Genomic DNA, 18,282 nt, shown 5'->3' with positions numbered 1-18,282 from the left:
GTCCCCGGCAGCAGTGGCCTGGCCGTCAGGGTGCACGGGGCGCCGGGCCCATTTATCTTTCTCACAAGGAACGGGAACAGCCCGTTTTCATTTCTTCTGCGGCCTAAGGACGCACGAGGTTGCGCGGTCTCCCTCCCTGGCCTTGTAAGTCTAGCTGTTTCCCTGCAGGCCCCCTCCATCCCCCTAGTCGGGTACCTGCGTTTGCTCAAAGTTCCTCCCCGCCTTCCTCATCCGTCTTCACAGTTTAAAGACGCTGAACGTGGCTGCGGCCAGAGGGTCACATGGGACTCGGCTCCGAGGCACTCGGCACCTGCCTGTCCCAGAGGGGAGGGTGGCTGTGCGGGCACCGCAGGGTCAATCCATGTGCGTGTGTGTCTTCCCCCCAGGAACTGTCCTTCAGGACCTGCTGGAGGCGCTGAGGCAGCACGGGGCCGATGTGGAGACGCTGAGCCCCCGGGACCTTGACGAGGTGGCTCGCGTGCTCGCCGACGCCGTGCACGACCCCTGGAGAGGAGCCGAAGCGCAGCCCACGGAGCCGGCACACAGGCCGGGGGTGGCGCTCTTCGCAGATGGCGACGAGGGCAGGGGCGGCCTGCGAGGTGAGCCGCCGGGCCCCGGCACCCTTGGGCGGCCAGCGGCGGGGGACCACGCTGCAGGGCCGTGGAGGCCAGCCTCCCCGCTGCGACGCACTCTTTCTGCGGGGACGTACCCGGCGGCTTCTGTCCGGGCAGACGCCAGCCTCTGAAGGCTCCTGCCCAGGCTCGGCCCGCAGAGCAGCTACGTGGAAGGCAAACGGCGCTCTGTGAGGAGACGCCCATCTCTGGGGGGGGTTCCGAGTTAGCGGAAACGGGGCTGGTCCATCTGGGGTGCCCCTGTTGACGCCGCGCATGTGCGTGACCAGAGTCGCACATCTGACTGAGGGAGCGAGAGGGGTGCCGTTTAAATGTCTGAGTCTCCCAGCCACCCTTTGAGGCTGCCACTAGACAGCAGAGGTCCCCGACTGCGCCCATGCACACGCAGGCACACGTGTGCACACACACACCTCTCTACCCCCCCCCCCCACACAGGCTTCGGCCATCTCTGTGCCTGGCTGCGTCTCAGAGATGCTGAGCCACATGGAGCGTGCGGCACCCAGGAGGCACGGCTATGTGCCCGGAGCACAGGCGGAGGGCGCGTGTCTGTCATTGTGGCGGAATGGGGGCTGGCCCAGCAGCGGGATGCCCGTCCCGACGGGTGTGAGGATGCACGACAAGGGGCCGGGCTCCGCCGGGACAAGGCGTCCGGCTGGCAGCGAAAGGCTGGACACCCACTCTCGGGCTGGGAGGGTCGAAGGTGCCGGGTGTGGTGGTTGCGGCTTCGGCACAGTGCGGTGAGCTGTGCGCCGCGGGGCGCTACAGGCAGGGAGTTGACTTAGAGAGCGACCGGCGCAGAAAGCAGCCTGCCAGCGCCTGCCGACCCCTTGCTGAGAAGGCCTGGGTCCACCGCCTCCGCTTCCTCTTTCACAGCCGCGGGCTGTCCTGTGTGAGCCGACACTCGGGACGAGCAGGCCCACGGGCCGCTGACGCGCCTGACCCCTGGCGTCGCGGCCACCATTTGGCCTGCGGCCCTCCTCCTCCGTGACGCTTACAGAGCGCGGTTCTGTCCACAGAAGTGAGGGCGGCGGCCTTAGGGACAGAAGCCCCCTCGGCGGCTGCGGACGCACCGCGACCCCTCACACGGACATTCTGGATGGGGACTTCGGTAACACTTGTGTCTTCTGCAGGTAACAGAGAGCAGGACAGTGAAGCTGGAGCTCGCGAAGAGGTAAGAGGCCACATCTCCACACCTGCTCATGGTAAACCCAGAGCTGAGCAGTCACCTTTTGGTTCGCGGCTTGGGAAGGTTTATGAAATACAAAGTTTTGGGGTTCCCCCCCCAGGAAAGGGTGGAAAGGATGGAAAAGCCCTCACCATCCCCAAACTGAGAAAAGTGTAAACAGTACCTACAAAATTGTATATATTCATATACAGACTAACATTTATTTTCAGATCTTATAGTAATATTTATCCATTGTAGAAATATGAAAAATGGTTAATGCAAAGAAGAAAATTACTATTCCTTAGACTTTCCCCACCCAGGGGTATGGAAGGTAAAAAAGATGCCATCAAATCCCACCTGAGACTGTCCCGTGTGCCGACCTCACTTCACAGGCACGTTGACCGGCTCTCGATGGCTGCACCTACTCAGTGGCTCTACAGCCACGAGCCACATGTGGAATTCATTAAAATTAACTAAATAAAAAATCCAGTTTCAGGCTCGCCCGCCCCGTTCCTTGTGGTCCTCAGGACCCGGCAGCTTCGCCGCAGGGCCTGGCCGGGACCACGCCTGCCTGCGGGACCACGCCGGCCAGGGAGGCGCAGTGGGCAAGAACGCGGGCACGGGTCGCGGTCACTCCCTGAGCGGTTTGCGGGTTTTCTATTAAAGACCCTTTGCTCATTAGTGCAAGTCTTAAGGATGCAGAAAATCAGTTCTTAAGCGATGACAACGGCCTCACGTGGCTTCATGCAACACCTGTGGTGTAAAAGGGTGCAGACGGGTGCTTTTCTTGCCAGTTCACGTGTGTGGCCTTGGGTCCGTGCCTGTTAGCAAGTAGAACTGGCAGTTCTTTGAGACGTCCATCGAAAGCGGTGGGATGTTCCGTCGGAGTTGTGGAGGGGCGTCTCAGAGCGCACTCCCAATTTAGGGAGAGGGCGACGGGGAGGAGCAGAGACCGAGCGCGGAGCCCAGCCAGGGGTCTCTCAGTCTCATGAGCCCATGGGGTCCCCAGCCCACCCTCCGCGGGACCCCAGGACCCTTCCCTGGGGGCGGCTTCACCCTATGTGGGCCGGGCGCTGGTTCGTTTCTCTGCCATTCGGGGTGCACCTACCAGCGGTCTGTCCCACAAGGGTCCTCGAGGGCTGAATCACCTGAGCTCTTATTTATTTAATAAGTTTCCTCCTCACACAAAACACCGTGTGCGTGAGAATCCCACTCTCCTTCCCTCAAAGGCCTGAGGACATGCCTCCATCCCTCCTGGGTAACCGAAATGCCACTCAGGATCCAAGTTTGAGCAAATGTTTTCATCAGATTATTTTCTGTAACTATTCCAAAACAAAATGAAAAGTTAGGAATACATTTTAGTAAAAAGTGGGATAATTCGTTTCCTTTAAAGTCCTTCCTCAACTTGCTAAGTGAATGTGTTTTCATGAAGTGAGTTGTAAAGTGAATCCAGTTTTCCCTTTTCCGTCTAATACAACACTGGAGATGTGATTTCACAGTGAGACGGGACATGCCCGTCCTAGAAGGGGTCCCCAGCCTGCTCTGCTCCGTCACCTGCCGGCCGCGGGGGCACCGCGCGTGTTTCTGTAGGAGGCGGTGCCGGGCGTCTGAGAGTGTCCTCGTGACCACGTCTTTGACGTCAGTTGGACCCGACCTCACCTTCTGGGTCTGCCATCCCTGCCTCCGCGACCTCATGCGAACGAGGAGCCTCGGGCGGCTCCCCAGCCTACGGGCTAGAGGCAGACCCGGTTCCCTGCCCGGGGCCGGGCAGCGCCAAGAGGGGAGGCCGTGCCCTGGGCCTGACGCAGAGCCCGCGCCGAGCGACGCAGGACAGCGCCCTCAGCCGGACGCTCGGACCCGGGCAGCGGGGTCAGGGCAGGCGAGCCCTCGCAGGCGAGGACCGAAGGTCCCCCGGGGGCGGCGACATGCCCTGTGAAATGAGGGGGGGTGACCATTCCTACCTCAGGGTTGTCATGAGGAGACAGAGCCTTCATGTGTTGTGTGGGCTCAGTACATGCAAATTATTATCATGTTATTATCATGGTTAAATTGTTAGCTGTGTCTAGAGGCAGGAATGTGTCTTGGAATCGTGCGGGTTATTTTTAACCTATAGAAGCCGAAGACCGGCACTGACTGGACAAGCTGAGATTCTCCGGGAGGGCGTGTGGGGTTTGTGTGCGTGAGAGCGGGGACGGCGCGGGAGAGAGGGCGCGCTAGGAAGTGATTCCGATGCGCGTCCTCCACTGGCCGAAATTTCTCATCCGGACGTAATTCTGCATACAGGCTGTCCAGACGTCGCTCTTCTCAACTTTTCATCCCAGATGCCACATGGGGACGTTGTCACAGATGGCCTTGCGTCCTGTAAGGGGACAGTCTCTCTCTTGGAAGCCGTCTCACATGATTTCCTTTCCACCAGGTCAGCCCTGTGAGCCTCAGACCCGGGCACGTCCTGCAGGACCCTGGGGCCCGACCCCTGCCCAGGGGCCCGCCTCCTGTGGGGAGCAAGAAGCCCGAAGGCCCCGACGCCTCCTTGTCTTCGGAGGAGGATGCCGCCGGCGTGGAGAACGTGAGGAGCCAGACCTACTCCAAAGAGCTGGGGGAGCGGCCACCGCACTGGGAGCCCAGGGTCGACGGGCTCGGGGAGTCCCCACACTGGGTTCCGGGGGCCCCGCAGGAGGACCCGCGCCTCGGAGCAGGAGCTCGGGGACGCGCCGGCGACGGCCTGCGCCTGGAAGTCAAGTCTCCGGGGGAGGACTACGGCTACGTCATGACGGACAGCGAGTGAGTAGGCGCTCTGGCCTTCCTCTCCTGGGCCCAGGGTCCTGGCACCCACTGGGGAGGGGAACTGTGTCATTTCCGCTTGCCTCCCCTCGAGGAACGAGTGCGGGCGCCTGGTGTCCCAGCCCAGAGCCAGGCGTCCGTCCCCTGCGGCTCCTGACCTGGGAGCCGAGCTCGGGGGGCAGCTCTCCACAAATCAGAGCCCTTCCTGCTCTTTGGCCTTGGCCTTGTCGCCCGCTGGTCAGAGCAGGGGCGAGTGAGGCTCCGCTGACTTCAGGCGGGGCCGGGGGCGGGGCGGGGGCGGTGGGAGCAGCCAGGCCTGGGTGGCGCGTGGCCCCCGGGGCATGGTGGGTGGGCGGGGTCTGCACTGCCTGCTGGCTCCGGAGCTGTTCGAGCACCAAACTCGGTATAGCTTTCACACCGACGTCGCCCCAAGGCCAGGGTACACATCACCCTTCAGGGGTCATTGGCCCCAGGGCGAGAGCGTTTTGTCCTCGTCACGTTCTGACCTCAGTCCCACGAGGCCCGGAATTCAAGCACCACGTCCCTCCCGGCGACAGGGCCAGCCCTTCATGCGGCGTCGCTGCGGAGCCTGACGCTCACTGCTGAGCTTTGTAAAAGGGTCGTTTCCTTCAGGTAGTCAGAGAGGTGCTTCCAAGGGAAACATGCCTGCGTGGCTGCACACACACAGGCGCGTGCATGGTGCGCACTGTGCGTGTGTGTGTTTGCACTGTGTGCTTGCGTGTGCACGTATACAGTGTGCGAGTGGGGTTGTGTGCAGAGTGAGAATGTGTGCATGTGCATGAAAACATATGTGAGTGTGTGTGTGTGCAGCACGTGGTTGTGTGTGCGGGGTGTGTGCAGCTGCTTTCCTCCCACTGGGCCATCTGTGCCCTCCTGTCCTGACACCCACGGGCCCATTCAGACCATGAGGTGCAGCTGCCGGGCGGTGCGGGCGCTGCCCCGCGTTCGGGGTCCCGGGCCTCCTGTCTGCATGCGCAGCTCAGGACGGGGGGTTTGCTGGGCGCCTTTGGGGTGGGAGAGTCCGCCCCGCCTGGTGTCAGCACCGAGCGATCGCGGAGAAGCCCCAGCTCAGCGAGCAGCCAGCCCGTCCCCTGGAGAGACCCCGTCCGGTCAGCAGGTCCGCAAACGGCATTCCTCCCGCCCCGGCCGGCGTCCCTGCGGGACAGCAGCAGCACAAGGGCGCGCTTTTGTGGCGTCCCGGTTCCTTTCCTGTGGTGCTTCCTGGGCCTTACTCTTGGGACATGAACACGACCGCAACACGCACAGGTTAACGGAAAAACCAGTGTCTCACTGTGGCTGGTTTTACTGTTTCTTTGCTGCTTCAGCAGATGAAATACACACAGTGCAGGTAACTCAGCTCTGCGTCCTTAACTCTCCGTTTGTCACCGGACCTAATGCATGAGAGGGTGACGCCCCCTCCCTCCCAGAGACAGAGATGGAAGCTCTGACTCCGTTGTCAGATTCATTGGTAATTTGGGGCTTTCTGGGGCAAGATTTCACCAGATATCAGCTTAAGTCTTCATAGGTCAGCTATTAATTGACAAGAATCTCATCCCACACTTTAAAAAGAAGGCTTTTGTCTGTGCAGTTGTCCCACAAAAGGAGAAGGAATGCGACCTCCGCTCGGCTTTATCTCATCGCTGGCACTGGGTTCGCGGCCGCTGCTCAGGCGGAGGGAGGCCCCGTGGCTCAGCCGCGTTGGCACCTCCCCGCCCGCCCTCCCTGACAGCCAGGGCGCACTTTAATCTTCCCCATTTATATTACATCTCTGTACAAGCCAGGCGGATCCTTCAAGACTGGGTGATGAGCAGGACAGCCGCCCGTCCTCCAAGGACGACTTAAAAATTATTTCAAGTGACGTCAGGAAGAGGCCACAGGCTGGAAGGCGGATTTGAAGCAGAGGCGTCGTTTACCTCTCAGCAAAGAGAAAGCTCCTGTTACGTCTGATTACAAATGCTTTAGGGACACGGTTACTTGTCTGCTTCTCTTCCCAAAAACGTCCCCGTGTGGAGTTCGTCCCCATAGAAGGATGGTCTGAGGCAGCGAGGCAGCTTTGCAGCAGCGAACCGTGGTCGTGAGCGCCTGCAGGCGGAGGGGCAGCCGCCAGGAGTCGTCGGTTTGATGTTGGAGGAGGTCTCACGTCACCTCTCAGGACCGCACTGCCCCGGCGGCTCTGGTGGCGGTGGGCAGGCCAGTGAGGCGCCCAGCAGACCCCACGGGAGCACTCGGAGCTCCTGCCATCACAGCGAAGCGCTGGTCTCTGTCTGGTCTCGCAGCCTCCCACGGTGAAGACACCTGCCGTCAGGGGGCAGCCCCACAGCGCGTGCGACTCCCCCGCGGGCCCGTCCCTGCGTGGAAAGGGCAGCGAGGCTGGGGGCCCTGGGGGCCCAGGACACGGTGACGCTGAGTAAAGAAGTAGCGCCAACCCGACCAACAGCCGCCCGAGAGAGAGGAGGCCGGTGAGCTTCAGTCAGGAAGAGAAGGGGGCGAGCTGGGCGTCAGGGCGGCCGAGGAGGACACCAGCAGGAGGGGGGACAGCCCCTCCGGGCCCCCTCGGGCGCCTGTGAGCCCCCCAGACACAGACAGGGTTCGCTGTCAACTCTCCTCCGTCAGCTTTTCTTACCACAAAACTTCCTTGCACCTGGGGTCAGCCAGTCTGAGGAGCCACAGACGCTGCGCTCCCTCGGTCACGGGGCTCTCAAGTCAGGACCTGCCCCCGACGCAGGCGCAGGCGCGCGAAGGCACCCACCTGCCGCGGCGCCGCCCTGATGGGGGTGCGTGGGACGGGCTGACCAGAGAGGCGCGTCCCCAGTGCCGCATGGCTCTGCCTTCGCCCACTGGGAGCTGCCAGGAGGGGCGTCGGGAGTCTGCAAGGAAGTGCGGAAGTCACCGTCCCCACGTGCCAGCCGCCTGGGATTCACGCCCCGCCACCTGTGGCCTCGCCCGTGGGCACGGGGCCGTCCTCCTTCCCCTCACACTCCTCCTCCTCCTCAGGGGGTTGAGAGCGGGTGGTTTGGAGCCTTTGGGGGAAGACAGTGCCCACCCTGTTCCTGTCCCTCTTTCAGAGACTGAAGACCCCGTGTTCGGGGCGACTTGCCCGTGTGCCCTGGGCGTGTGCAGCCGAGAGGAAGGGGCCCCAGCTGAGACAGTGCCACCTCGTCCCAGCTCCCCTGCTGCTCTGGGGGCCATGGTACCGCCCAGCTCCGGGCTGCTGCCAGGGGCGCGAGGTGGGGGAGGAGCGGGAGGCATGGATGGGACGCAAGGACAGGACGGAGCCACCGGGGCACAGAACAGGGCGGCGGCCCTTCCCCCCTCCCAACGGATGCAGTGAAGGGTCCCGCGCGGCGGCGCCCCGCAGATTTTAGTGTTCCTCTGTCTCGGACCTCGTGTCACCGACGCGTTCGGACTTTCTGCTTAGGACGCACAGCCGCCGTCTCCGTGCACTGTCTTCCCTGCGTGTGCGACAAGCTCCCCGCGGCCGCCGCGCACGTTTGGTTTATTTTTCTTGAAAGACCGTTTCCAGCCTGGGCCCTCGACCCGCCCGGCTCCGTGCCCGTCCCGAGAGGCTGCCACCCGCAGCCCAGCCCAGGTGCTTGAGATGCAGGAAGGTCTGCAAGGTCCTGGCAGTGCCGGGCGCTCTGCTCTTTCAGCCGCGTTCACGTGCGGTGGCAGCAGGGGGTCCCTGTGCTCCTCTACACCTGGGCCCGTACCCGCATTCACGTCTCGCCTCACATCCGGGTCTGCACCCCCACCCCGCCCCCCACCCCGCTCCTGCACTGCGTGCGCAGCGGGCTCGGGGGCAGGTCTCCGTCATCGCTTGGGGAGCTTTGCCTCTCCTCCTCGGTGATGTCGTGCGATTCCGCAGCAGGATAATCCCCAGGGACCCTCGTCGCCTAACGCTGCCATTGATGTTTTGGGAAGTGTGACCTGCATCATAAATCGGCCTCGACTTACGTCCGTCTGCGTTAAGCAGTTTAATTTCACTGCTACACAGGAGGGAGGAAGAGAAGGAGGGAAAGATGTGAAAAGAGATTTGCTGGGCTGTCAAAATAGACATCTGGGAATAAAGAAAAAGGCAGAGAGAAAAGGAAAAGTGGAAGCAATGCGGAATTCCGAGGCGGCGCCGCAGAGGGGAAGGGGCTTGCTTGTGCCGATGTTTCCCGGGAGCCGCGTGGGCCCGCGCCTCTGGGAGGCCACCGAGGGCAGGCCGGTGGACGGGATCGGGTCCCACAGGTGAGAGGCCACGTGTCCGCTTGGTGGGGCGGGACATGGGCGGAGCTGGGACAGGCTAAGGGTGGCAGGAAGTCGCCGGAGGGGCTGCAAGACCACAGGACCCTCAGTGACTTCCTGCAACTATCCTGGATGCCACTGGAGGGCGCCAAGCAGGTGCGTGGTGGGCGGGGTCCCGACTGGATCCCCACCTCCCAGGCGCTGCACAGAGACTAGGGATGACAGAAGGAGACCGGCCAGGAGGTGGGGGGCCCTCCGGTCATTCTCCTCAGCTCTGTCCCCCTCAGGTGACACCCATGAAGTGTCCCCTGACCTGTGAGCCGTCTGAACCGAAATCCCAGTTGGGCGGTGTCGCCACTCTGACCCCCAGGCTGCTTGGTCAGCGGGGCTCGTGGTGAGGCTCCGGGGGGCAGTGCCACCGGGCCCTGGAGGGCATCCGTCCCCTCCTTCCCACTGTGGGCACCTCGCTGGGGCTGCGTGTCCCTGAGAGCTTGGCGGGGAACCCAGTGTGTGGTGGGGCTGGAGGAGGTGAGGGCGCGGCGGCTGGGCTGCGAGGGCAGGGGCGCCAGGTGCTGGGGGCGGGCGTGACCGAGGCCGGCGGACAAGCAGGGGCCACCAGGCAGCTCCCTGCGCTCCCTCCCCCTAAGGGCCTGCCTCGCCCGCGCTCGCGGTCCGGGGGCCGGTGTCGCCCTCCCCGGCCAGCGGCGCCTGGGTCCTGCTCGGCTCCTTGGGTTTCTGTGGAATCTGTTGTGATGTCTCTTTCATTTCCAGTTTTATTCATCTGAGCCCCCTCTCTTTTTCTAAGTCTAGTTTGTCTATTTTATCTTTTAATAAAAATAGCCCTTAGTTTCATTGATCTTTTCTTTTGTCTTTTCGGTCTCAATTTCCTTGATTTCCACTCTGATCTCTGTTATTTCCTTCCTTCTACTAATGCTTAGCTCTTTTTCTAGTTACTCGATGTGTAAAGTTTATTGAGTTTTTTAATAACGTGGGGATTTATTGCTGTAAGTTTCCTCTAAGACCTGCTTTTGCTGCACCCCACACTCGGGCGCATTCTGTTTCCCTTCCCTTTGGTTCAGGGTGGTTTTCGATTTCTCTTCTGATTTCTTCGTTGACCCACTGGTTGCTCAGGAACAGGTTTCGCCTCCACATATTTGTGAATTTCCCGCTTCTCCTGTTGTAGTTGATTTCTAGTTTTGTACCAACTGTGGCTGGGACTTGCTTGATCTGACTCGTCTTCTGCCTTGTCAGTGGGTCTGTCCCACGACTGTTCCCTGCGCTCCTGACAGGAGCGTGTGTCCCCCGCTGCTGGACGGGGTGTCAGGCCGTCCGCTCTAGCAGGTGGTTCAAGTGCGCTGTTTCCGCAGGGGTTTCCTGTCCGGTCCGGCCACTGTTGCAAGGGGCTGCTGAAGTCCCCGGCGTTATCATGCTGCTGTCTCTTGTCTCCTTCTATACCTGTTAATATTTGCTTTCTGCTTTATATATTTAGTGCTTCTGGGCTGGGTGGATAAATATTTACAAGTGTTATATCCTCTTGGTGAATCGACGTCTTCATCATCACGTAGTGACTTTTTTTGTCTCTTGTTGCAATCTTTGGCGTCCAGTCTATTTTGTCTGATTTAAGTGTAACCTGCCCCTGCTTTCTTTCGGTTTCTATTTTCATGGAATCTCTTTTTCATCCCTTTACTTTTAGTCTGTGTGTGTTCTTACTGCTGAAGCGAGTCTCTTGTAGGCAGCATATAGTTGGCTGCTATTATTTTTAATCATTCAGCCACTCTATCTTCTCCGATGGAAGATTTTATCCATTTCGTTTTAAACTAATTATGGATAGTTATGGACTTAATATCGCCATTTAGTTGTTTTCTGGTCATTTTGTAATTCCGCTGGCTTGAAGGTTTTCTGGGGGGTGTGCTTTGATTCCTCTCTATCCCGTGTACCTGCCGGCGCCTTTTGCTTTGTGGTTTCCACAAAAAGCACCTTATATTTATAACAGTCTGGATAAGCTGGTTACTTTGAATGCACACTGAAGTGCTACACTGTTACACAACCTTTCCCTTTTTTTTTTTTTTAAGTCCACACACATTTGATAGAAGTAACTGTGAGACATGGTGTACTTAGACTTATATTAAGCTGTTAGCAAATGACTTTTTTTTTAATTTGGAGAAATGAATATACTTCTGGTGAGAAGTATAGTCTCATCTTGATGTTGCAAACAGTAAGTTGTCAGAATATGGGTTTTTCAGCTACTGTTGTCTCACCTGTGCAGAGTGGGTGGCAGTTTAAGAATTGCATTCATAAGAGCCACTGAGGATGGCTGGCACCTGGGCACGAGCCTGCCTGTGCTCCAGACGCCATGGAGGTGGAAGCGGAGCGTCCGGTCTGACTGCCCAAGTCGCCATGGGCTCGGGACCATGCTCCACGGCCCCGGGCTTCCGCAGCGGGAGGCGGCGCCCAGCTGAGGTGCGGAGGTCGTCCGGATCCCCTGGCCTCTTCATGGGCTCCTGCCAGAAGTACCTCTTCTCTGCAGTGGGGAGAACTCCTGTGGGCCAGCAAAAGTTTCAACTCGCTCGTAGGGCTATTTGAATGGAATAAACGTCATCATTTGTTGTAACAAGGGAGAGGGACAACTGGGATAACGGACGACCCCATGACAACCTCACTTTACCCCTTGGTTTCAACTGTCTCGTCAGAAAAACTCGCGTGGGAGTTGGCTGCTTTCATCGGGCCGTCCATGACTCTCCGTCCCCGGCCCATGAATTTTCAAATAAAGAGTGAAGTGTCCATGCCAAGGAGGGAAGTGGCAGAAGCGAAGGCCCAGCTCTCAGGCAGGGAGTCCCAGGCGCGACGGCTGGGTCGCGGGGACGTCTGGCCTTGGCCAGGCCCAATCTCCCTGAACCCCGAGGAAGAGGCGGTCACGCTGGTACAGAAACAGGCGTGGAGACACGGGGGGCCCGCCGCCCTTCCGCCCGGTTACGGCGGAGTCTGCGGAAGCACGCGGGCTGCGGGGCTTCCCCGGGTTCTGGCAGCCTGCGTCCCGATGGTCGCGTCACAGTTAGACGTTCGGGTTAGTGGTTTCCTTCGGGGAGTTTACCAGCCCCATGACCTCAGGCAGCGCATTTAATTTCTCCAGTCTCAGGTTCCAGTCCTTTGAAATGAGGGTCCCCGCCCCTCCTTCCTCCCAGCAGTGCTGTAAGCATTAAATGCAGTAACTGGCAGAGCCTGGCAGGGAGGGGGCGCTCAAGGAAGCCCTCAGGGTGTCCACTCCTCAGCACTCCTGGCCCGTCACTGTCCCCGCACCCTAGAGCAGGCTCTCTGCGGCAGAGGCTCTTTACCCGACACACACTCCGAGTCTGGCCTCCAGCGAGCACACCTTCCTGGCAGCCCTGCCCGCTTGTCCTGGTGACACCGGGCTGTGGCCAGTGCAGACGCCGGTACCCACAGACCTCACTCCGTGCGGAGTCCCCGGGGCCCCAGCTGGTTCATGGCCACAAAGCTGAGACCAGCACCGCGGGTCCCTCGCTTACTCGTGGGGCAGGACAGTGGGGAGGGCAGCCCTGGCTTGCAGACCTGCTTCCCCCCACCCTTCCTGGCCTTGTGAAGAGCGGCTCGCGGGCCCGGGGTGCTGGCAGCAGCTGAGGCGAGGGCGCAGAGAGGGCTCCCGGCCCCGGGCGTCGGTGCCCGCTGCACTCACAGCTGCCTGCTGCGCACGTTGTCTCCGGGTCCCCAACTCCTCCTCCGTGACGACACCAAGGCTGGCGCGTCAGGGCCTTCAGGAGCTCACCCTGAATGGATTGCCTGCAGCCGCCCCATCTGCAAGCACAGTCGCGTCCTGAGGGTCCGAACTTCAGCACGTGAGTTCTTGGTGATACCGTTCAACCCACAACGCCGCTCAGTTTTTACTCATTGATGACTTTTGCCTGCGTCGCCGTTGGGCAGAAAGCCCAGGAGGCCGGGGCGCGGCCTCTGTTTCCTGGTCCCCGTGGCCTTCCCACACCTGCTGGAGGCACGAGGACGGGAGGGACCGCCGCCTGGATGAAACCGTGTTGATGTAACAATCTAGTTGGACCTTCCTTCGAAGTGGCACTGATGGCGGCTCACAGGTGACATGCAACTTGCAGAACCATGTGCTGGGACTTAGGATTTGTCATCGGAACTTGGAACCGCCTCTTCCCCGGGGGCTGCTGTGCGGGGGGTGGCCGCTCTGGAACGTGACCCCATTGGACGGAGTCCCGCTGGTTGGCTGTCCACCCGTCTCATCACCGACCCTTCAAGTGCGACATTTCGATATCTTTTTGTTGGGGCGCAAATCGCCTCAGAAATGAGTCCCTTAAAAAATGTGTTTCTGCCCTGGCCAGGTGGCTCAGTTGGTCGGAGCATTGTCTGTGCATCAGAAAGTTGTGGGTTTGATCCCAGGTCAGAGCACGTAAGGGAGGCAACCGATCGGTGCTCCTGCCTCTCTCCCTCCACTCTGCCCCCGCCTTCTCTCTCTCAAACCGGGACACACGTCCTCAGGTGAGGATTAAGAGACGTAAAATAAAATATAAAAATGTGTTTCCTTCGCATTCGTGCCTTCCCATCTGAGGTCTGGTTTTCAGCCTCTGCCCCGTCGCCTCCCCGCCGCCCCCGCTCCCCCCGAGGCCGAGGTGAGCCCGTTGCTGCCTCTGCACCCCTCACGCGTCCTAACCGGCCCCTTGCCCTGGGCAGTTTGTCGTCTCGCTGGGAAGTCCAGGTGAGTCTTCGTGGCTGAGGAAGCAGCTCGTGCCCGTTGCCCTGAGAGCTGGTCACGGTGGCAGGAGTACAGCGGGGCGGCCGCCAGAGTCCCCGGGCCGGGAGGGGGCAGGGCTGCGAGGCAGTCCCGTGTGGTGACCCCGCCCCTCTGCTCCCCTACAGCCCCCTGAGCCTGCAGAAGGGGAAGGAGCTGCTGGAGGACGTCGCCCGCCTGCTGAAGGTGCCGCCGAGCGCCATCACGGACACCGAGTGAGTGCGGGCGCGGGGTCCCCGGGTGTGATTCTCGCCCATGTCAGGTTCTGTTTCATAAATTGGTTTCCAAGCGAAGGAGCCGTGTGCCTGTGGCTCCCGTTAATTACACCAGAGAGAAACTGTCTTGGAAAGAAATGAAAGGAAATTCCAGCGGGGTTGGTAAGTTATTTAAACACAGCTGAAACCCGAGTGTAATTATAAGAACCATAATCAGCGAGCGCGGAGGCCCACTGGACCGTGGTTCCCAGCCCTGCGGCTCCAAGCATCACCCAGGAGGCTCTGGAACGTTCCGCGGCCCTCGTGGCCCCGTCGCACACAAGTCTGTGAAGCCTCGATAGCGCTTGGCTGGTGGCTGCGGGGCCACGTTTCGGTGACGGGGGTGGGGGCTGCCACCGCCCAGTTCTGGAACGCGTCGGGGCAGCAAGGACCAGCCCCGTGTGGGGACGCCTGCGAGGGCGCCCCGTGCAGGTGTGGGCGGACGGCGGGCCCACGTGCAGAGCCGGGGCGCGGGCGGCGCGGCGGCTGGGCTGCCCCGGTCGGACGTGGAGCCGAGCTGAGCGCCCACAGACAGAGGCGTGGACGCAGGGAGCCCCCACCGAGGCCTGCGGACACCCAGGTGTCCCTGGGGTTTACTGAGCACCTGCCATGACCTGGCCTCGGGCTAGGAGAGGGGCCCCGTTGCCCTGCACGGACGGCGAACCACTTACTGGGAAAGGCAGGTGCGGTATGGGTAGCCAGCGTGACGGGTGCTCGGAAATGGGAGTAAGGAAGCCCCTCACCCAGCCTGGGGCCCTGAAGCTTCTGGAAGAGGGGAGTGGAAAGTCGGGTATCCGATGTGCACCCACAGCACCCGGCAGGAGCGTAGCACCCACGCAGGGAGCGTTCCGAACGAAGAGGCAATGGCTGGGCCCGGAGCCACAGGGAGCCAGGGAGCTGCCCGGGGCCCCCTCGCCGGGGCGCATGCGCCTGGGGCACCGGGGGGGCTGTGCAGGCAAGGCGAGCCGGGTGGCGGAGAGAAGGCGGCAGACTGTGCGCTCAGCGGGGCCCAGGAGAGGGCCTGGGGTCGACCGGTGAGGAGGGGAGCCCAGGGCGTGGTCCGGCCAGGACATCAGCGGGGGAGGAGCGTTGGCAAGAATCCAGGTGAGGTGGCTGCAGGGGGCATGTGGCAGAGAGGCCCCTGCCGCAGGCAGCACAGGACGGACAGGGCAGGGCTGGCGAGGGCAGGACTGGGCCACAGGCTGCCGAGACCCACCAGCTGGCTCCTCTCCACAGCGAGCACAGGCAGGGCATGCGGGTCGCCGCGAGCAACCCTGGGGCCTTGGGCGGGCAGGCACGCCCTGCTCCTGCCCGATCTCCGGGACCCGGGGACCGCGGGGCTGTGGCGCGGCGCAGCTGCCCAGCTGAGGGAAGCACTGCCCCCCACAGCGCCCCGGGCTGCGGCTGCGCTCGGGCTCGGGGCTGGGCATGCTTGGCGATCAGGGGGCTGGTGTCTTGCGGGAGGGTTGGGAGCATCCGAGTGGGCGGGGCCTGATTGGAGGGCGTCCCCAGCCTGCCTGCCGTCCCATCCGTGCTCTGAGTGGAAGTCGGGTCCTCTCGGCGCCGAGGCTCCCCTGGAGCAGCCCCGCCTCGCCAGCTGCTGCCTGCGCTGCACCCCGGGGTCTTCACTGTTGTCTGTGCGAGCCCACACTCGCGCATGCGTGCGTGTGCGTGCGTGCGTGCGTCTGGCGGTGGCGTTGCGCTCCGGGGCCAGGTGTGCAGGCCCCGTGTGTGGCCCGGGACCGGGCTCTGAGGGCGGGCAGCCTGGGGGCTCAGCGTGTGCGCGGCTCCAGGAGAGGGGAGGCGCGAGGCCTGCACTTTCCCGGACCGTCCGCGTTTTATGGAAGTACCGGTTACGCTCAATATGCTTTGTTAATGGTTATGTAGCTGTCAAGTAAATTCCATTATTTCTTATTACATCATTAGAGACCATTAAAACGGCATTAGCATGCTGATGCAATTACGCCGGCAGGCGCCTGGCGCAGTGACGACTTTATAATCTAATCACGCTGTCCGTGCGCTGACGGGTGCCGGGCTGCACCCAGCGCTTGGCAGTGGGGGTGCCACGGGCCCACTCCCGTTGGAGGTGGGGACCAGAGTTGTGCTGCGGCCCTGCCTCGTGGACCCTCGGACCAGCACCAGAAGGCCTGGCACTGCTGCGGGCAGCGCTGAGCCCCACGTGGCCACCGATTGCCGCATGTCTTCCTGGCGCTGGAGCCGTTTAGTCTCCTCCTGTGCAGCTACTGAGGCAATGAAACACCGTGTCCGGTTTCCCAGGGTGGCCACTGGTTCTCCTGGGCTCGGGGCAGGGGCTGCTGGGCACGGCTCCTTCCCGACACGGTGCCCCCCGCCCGCAGCCCAGTGCCCTGCAGCCTCGCCCACCCCGCACGGCCCTCCGTGTGGGAGAGAACCCCTGGGAGTTCGGAAGCTTCCAGAAAGCATTCTTTTGTTTCCTGGGGCAGAGTTGCTATTATTTGCCTCCTTGTCCCATCTCCCTGACTGGCGAACACATTTTGTATGAAGCAGGAGGAGGGCGGCTCAGGGTGGCCTTCAGCCCGCTGGGTTGGCCCTGTGGCCGGCATGGTGGCCGAGAGGGTTACAGAGCCCTGGATTGTTTGGGGTGCCTGCCGGGGTGATGCAAACTGACAGTGGCCGAGGCTCTGCCCAGGGCCCGTGACCATCGCTCCCAGCCCGGAGCCCCAGACAGCAGACCCTGAGCCCACAGGAGGGCCGGGGCGGAGGTGTCGCCTCCCTTCTTACTGTACCTGCTGCCCCAGGCGCTGCCAAAGGCAGGGGCTGTCCCCTGGCTCCTCTTGGGCCCAGGGTTGGCTTAGTGGCACCACCTCAGGAGGGCAGGGCGGGGGGAGGGGGACGAGCCTGTGTCGGGAGCATCGGCTGTGCCCTGTCTACACCTGCAACATTGCTGAGGCGCAACCAAAGTTTTCCTGGAAACAGGGAGTGTCAGGGAGGTGGCACGGGTGTCACGCTGCCTCAGCCTCATCTTAGACTGAAGGTGAGACAGCAGGAAGGCCCACTGTGCACCGACACAGAGCCGTTCCACTTGAGTGACAACGGCCATTTCTCACTCTGGGGGAATCTCTGTGCTTTGCTTGGAGACGTCGGTGTTGAAGGGTTGATGTGAAGTGCTGTCCCCACTCAGGAGAAGGGCCAGCTTCCTCGGCCTTCCCGAGCCTCCGGTCCCCGCCTGCAGAGGGCAGAGGGCAGAGGGCAGGGCACAGCGCGGGGCCCACCCGGTTCAGCGCTGGCGGCCTGTGCTCAGGAGCCCCGTTCATTGCCAGAGAAAGACACGCGGGCTCACCAGAAATGGGCTCCGAGGGCGGGAGGCAAGTTGCCCGTCTGCGCCCGCTCGGGGCCTCACGCGTGCAGCCCTGCAGAGGGGGGGCTCGCTGAGCCTCGGCAGTAAAGCTGACCCGCGGGGGCTTCCCTGCACGAGGCGCATCCCAGGGGGTCACGGGTCCCTAAACGACACGGGGGTGGTGCGCAGCGTCCTGAGGGGGCCGCCGCGCCGCGTCCGCCTGTCTGCTGGTCCCACGGGGTGGCAGGTGGGCGCCATCGCGTCCGGGACACAAGGGCACGCGAGCTCCCAATGCCGAGCGGCTGGGGACGGCCACGCGTCTTTGGAGAGGAGGTTGGCGCCTGAGGGGAGCCTTGGGCACAGGGATGGAGCGCCGATGAGGGGCCCAGGAACTGCTTGAGAACCGGAGGTCCTGTTGCTGGGACGTTATCGGTGCCCTTTGGGTGGCCACAAGGGACACTCGAAACAGGGGGGACTTCCTCCTGATTGGGGAGATGCTGCTCTTGCAGCCCCGGAGTGTGCGGCCCTGGCAAAGCCCGGCAGCCCGCAGGGAGGCTTCGGACGCCCTGTGAGACAGTTAACCTGCGGCTGAAACGCTCAGGGTCAGGCGCTTGGAAGATCGAAGCGGGGAGCGGAGCGGCCCCGGAGGGCTGGTGAGGAGTCAGACTGAGGGGTGTGCACCTGAGGTGGGCTGTCCAGCGTCACGGAGAGGACGGATGCGGTGGCCGGCTTTCGAGATGGGACAGAGGCAGAAACGCGTCGCTGCAGGGCCAGAGAGGCCGGCCTCCGTCGAGCAGAGAGCCCCCGGTAGGGACGGACGGCTGGCTGTGGCCGGGCCCCCCCGGGCGCGGGGCCGGCCGAGACGGGGCGTGTGGGCCTGGCTGCGAGCAGCACGAGGCGGCTGTGGGCTCCGCGGTCAGGGAAGCGGGGAAGGAGCTGGGCTGCCGCCTTCACAGCAGGAGCCGAGGACTGAGGTTGGGACAAGGGCACTTTGCAGGAGGCTCTGCAGAGCGTGGTCACTATGGACAGGGAAGGCAGCGGGACACCCACAGGCCGGACCGTCCTGGCTGCTCAGAGCTGCGGACACAGACGGTGGCAGGGCCACCTTGGGCGTGCACAGC

General features: G+C 62.1%; 1 protein-coding gene across 1 annotated transcript in view; it reads left to right on the top strand.

Moving 5' to 3' along the window:
- PTPRN2 (protein tyrosine phosphatase receptor type N2) overlaps positions 1–18,282 on the top strand; it is a 265,811-nt gene that overhangs the window by 186,067 nt on the left and 61,462 nt on the right. The window contains exons 7-10 of the mRNA XM_054574797.1: positions 387–599; positions 1,763–1,803; positions 4,214–4,578; positions 13,720–13,806. Of these exons, the coding sequence (XP_054430772.1) occupies positions 387–599; positions 1,763–1,803; positions 4,214–4,578; positions 13,720–13,806 (706 nt within the window). The remainder of the gene's footprint in view (positions 1–386; positions 600–1,762; positions 1,804–4,213; positions 4,579–13,719; positions 13,807–18,282) is intronic.

Source organism: Pteronotus mesoamericanus, unplaced genomic scaffold (genome assembly GCF_021234165.1).
Source record: "Pteronotus mesoamericanus isolate MK-2021 breed Mesoamerican mustached bat unplaced genomic scaffold, CSHL_Meso_final contig_265, whole genome shotgun sequence".
NCBI lineage: Eukaryota > Metazoa > Chordata > Mammalia > Chiroptera > Mormoopidae > Pteronotus > Pteronotus mesoamericanus.
The sequence above is the reverse complement of the archived record's forward strand: the minus strand, read 5'-3'. Positions and strand labels throughout refer to the sequence as shown.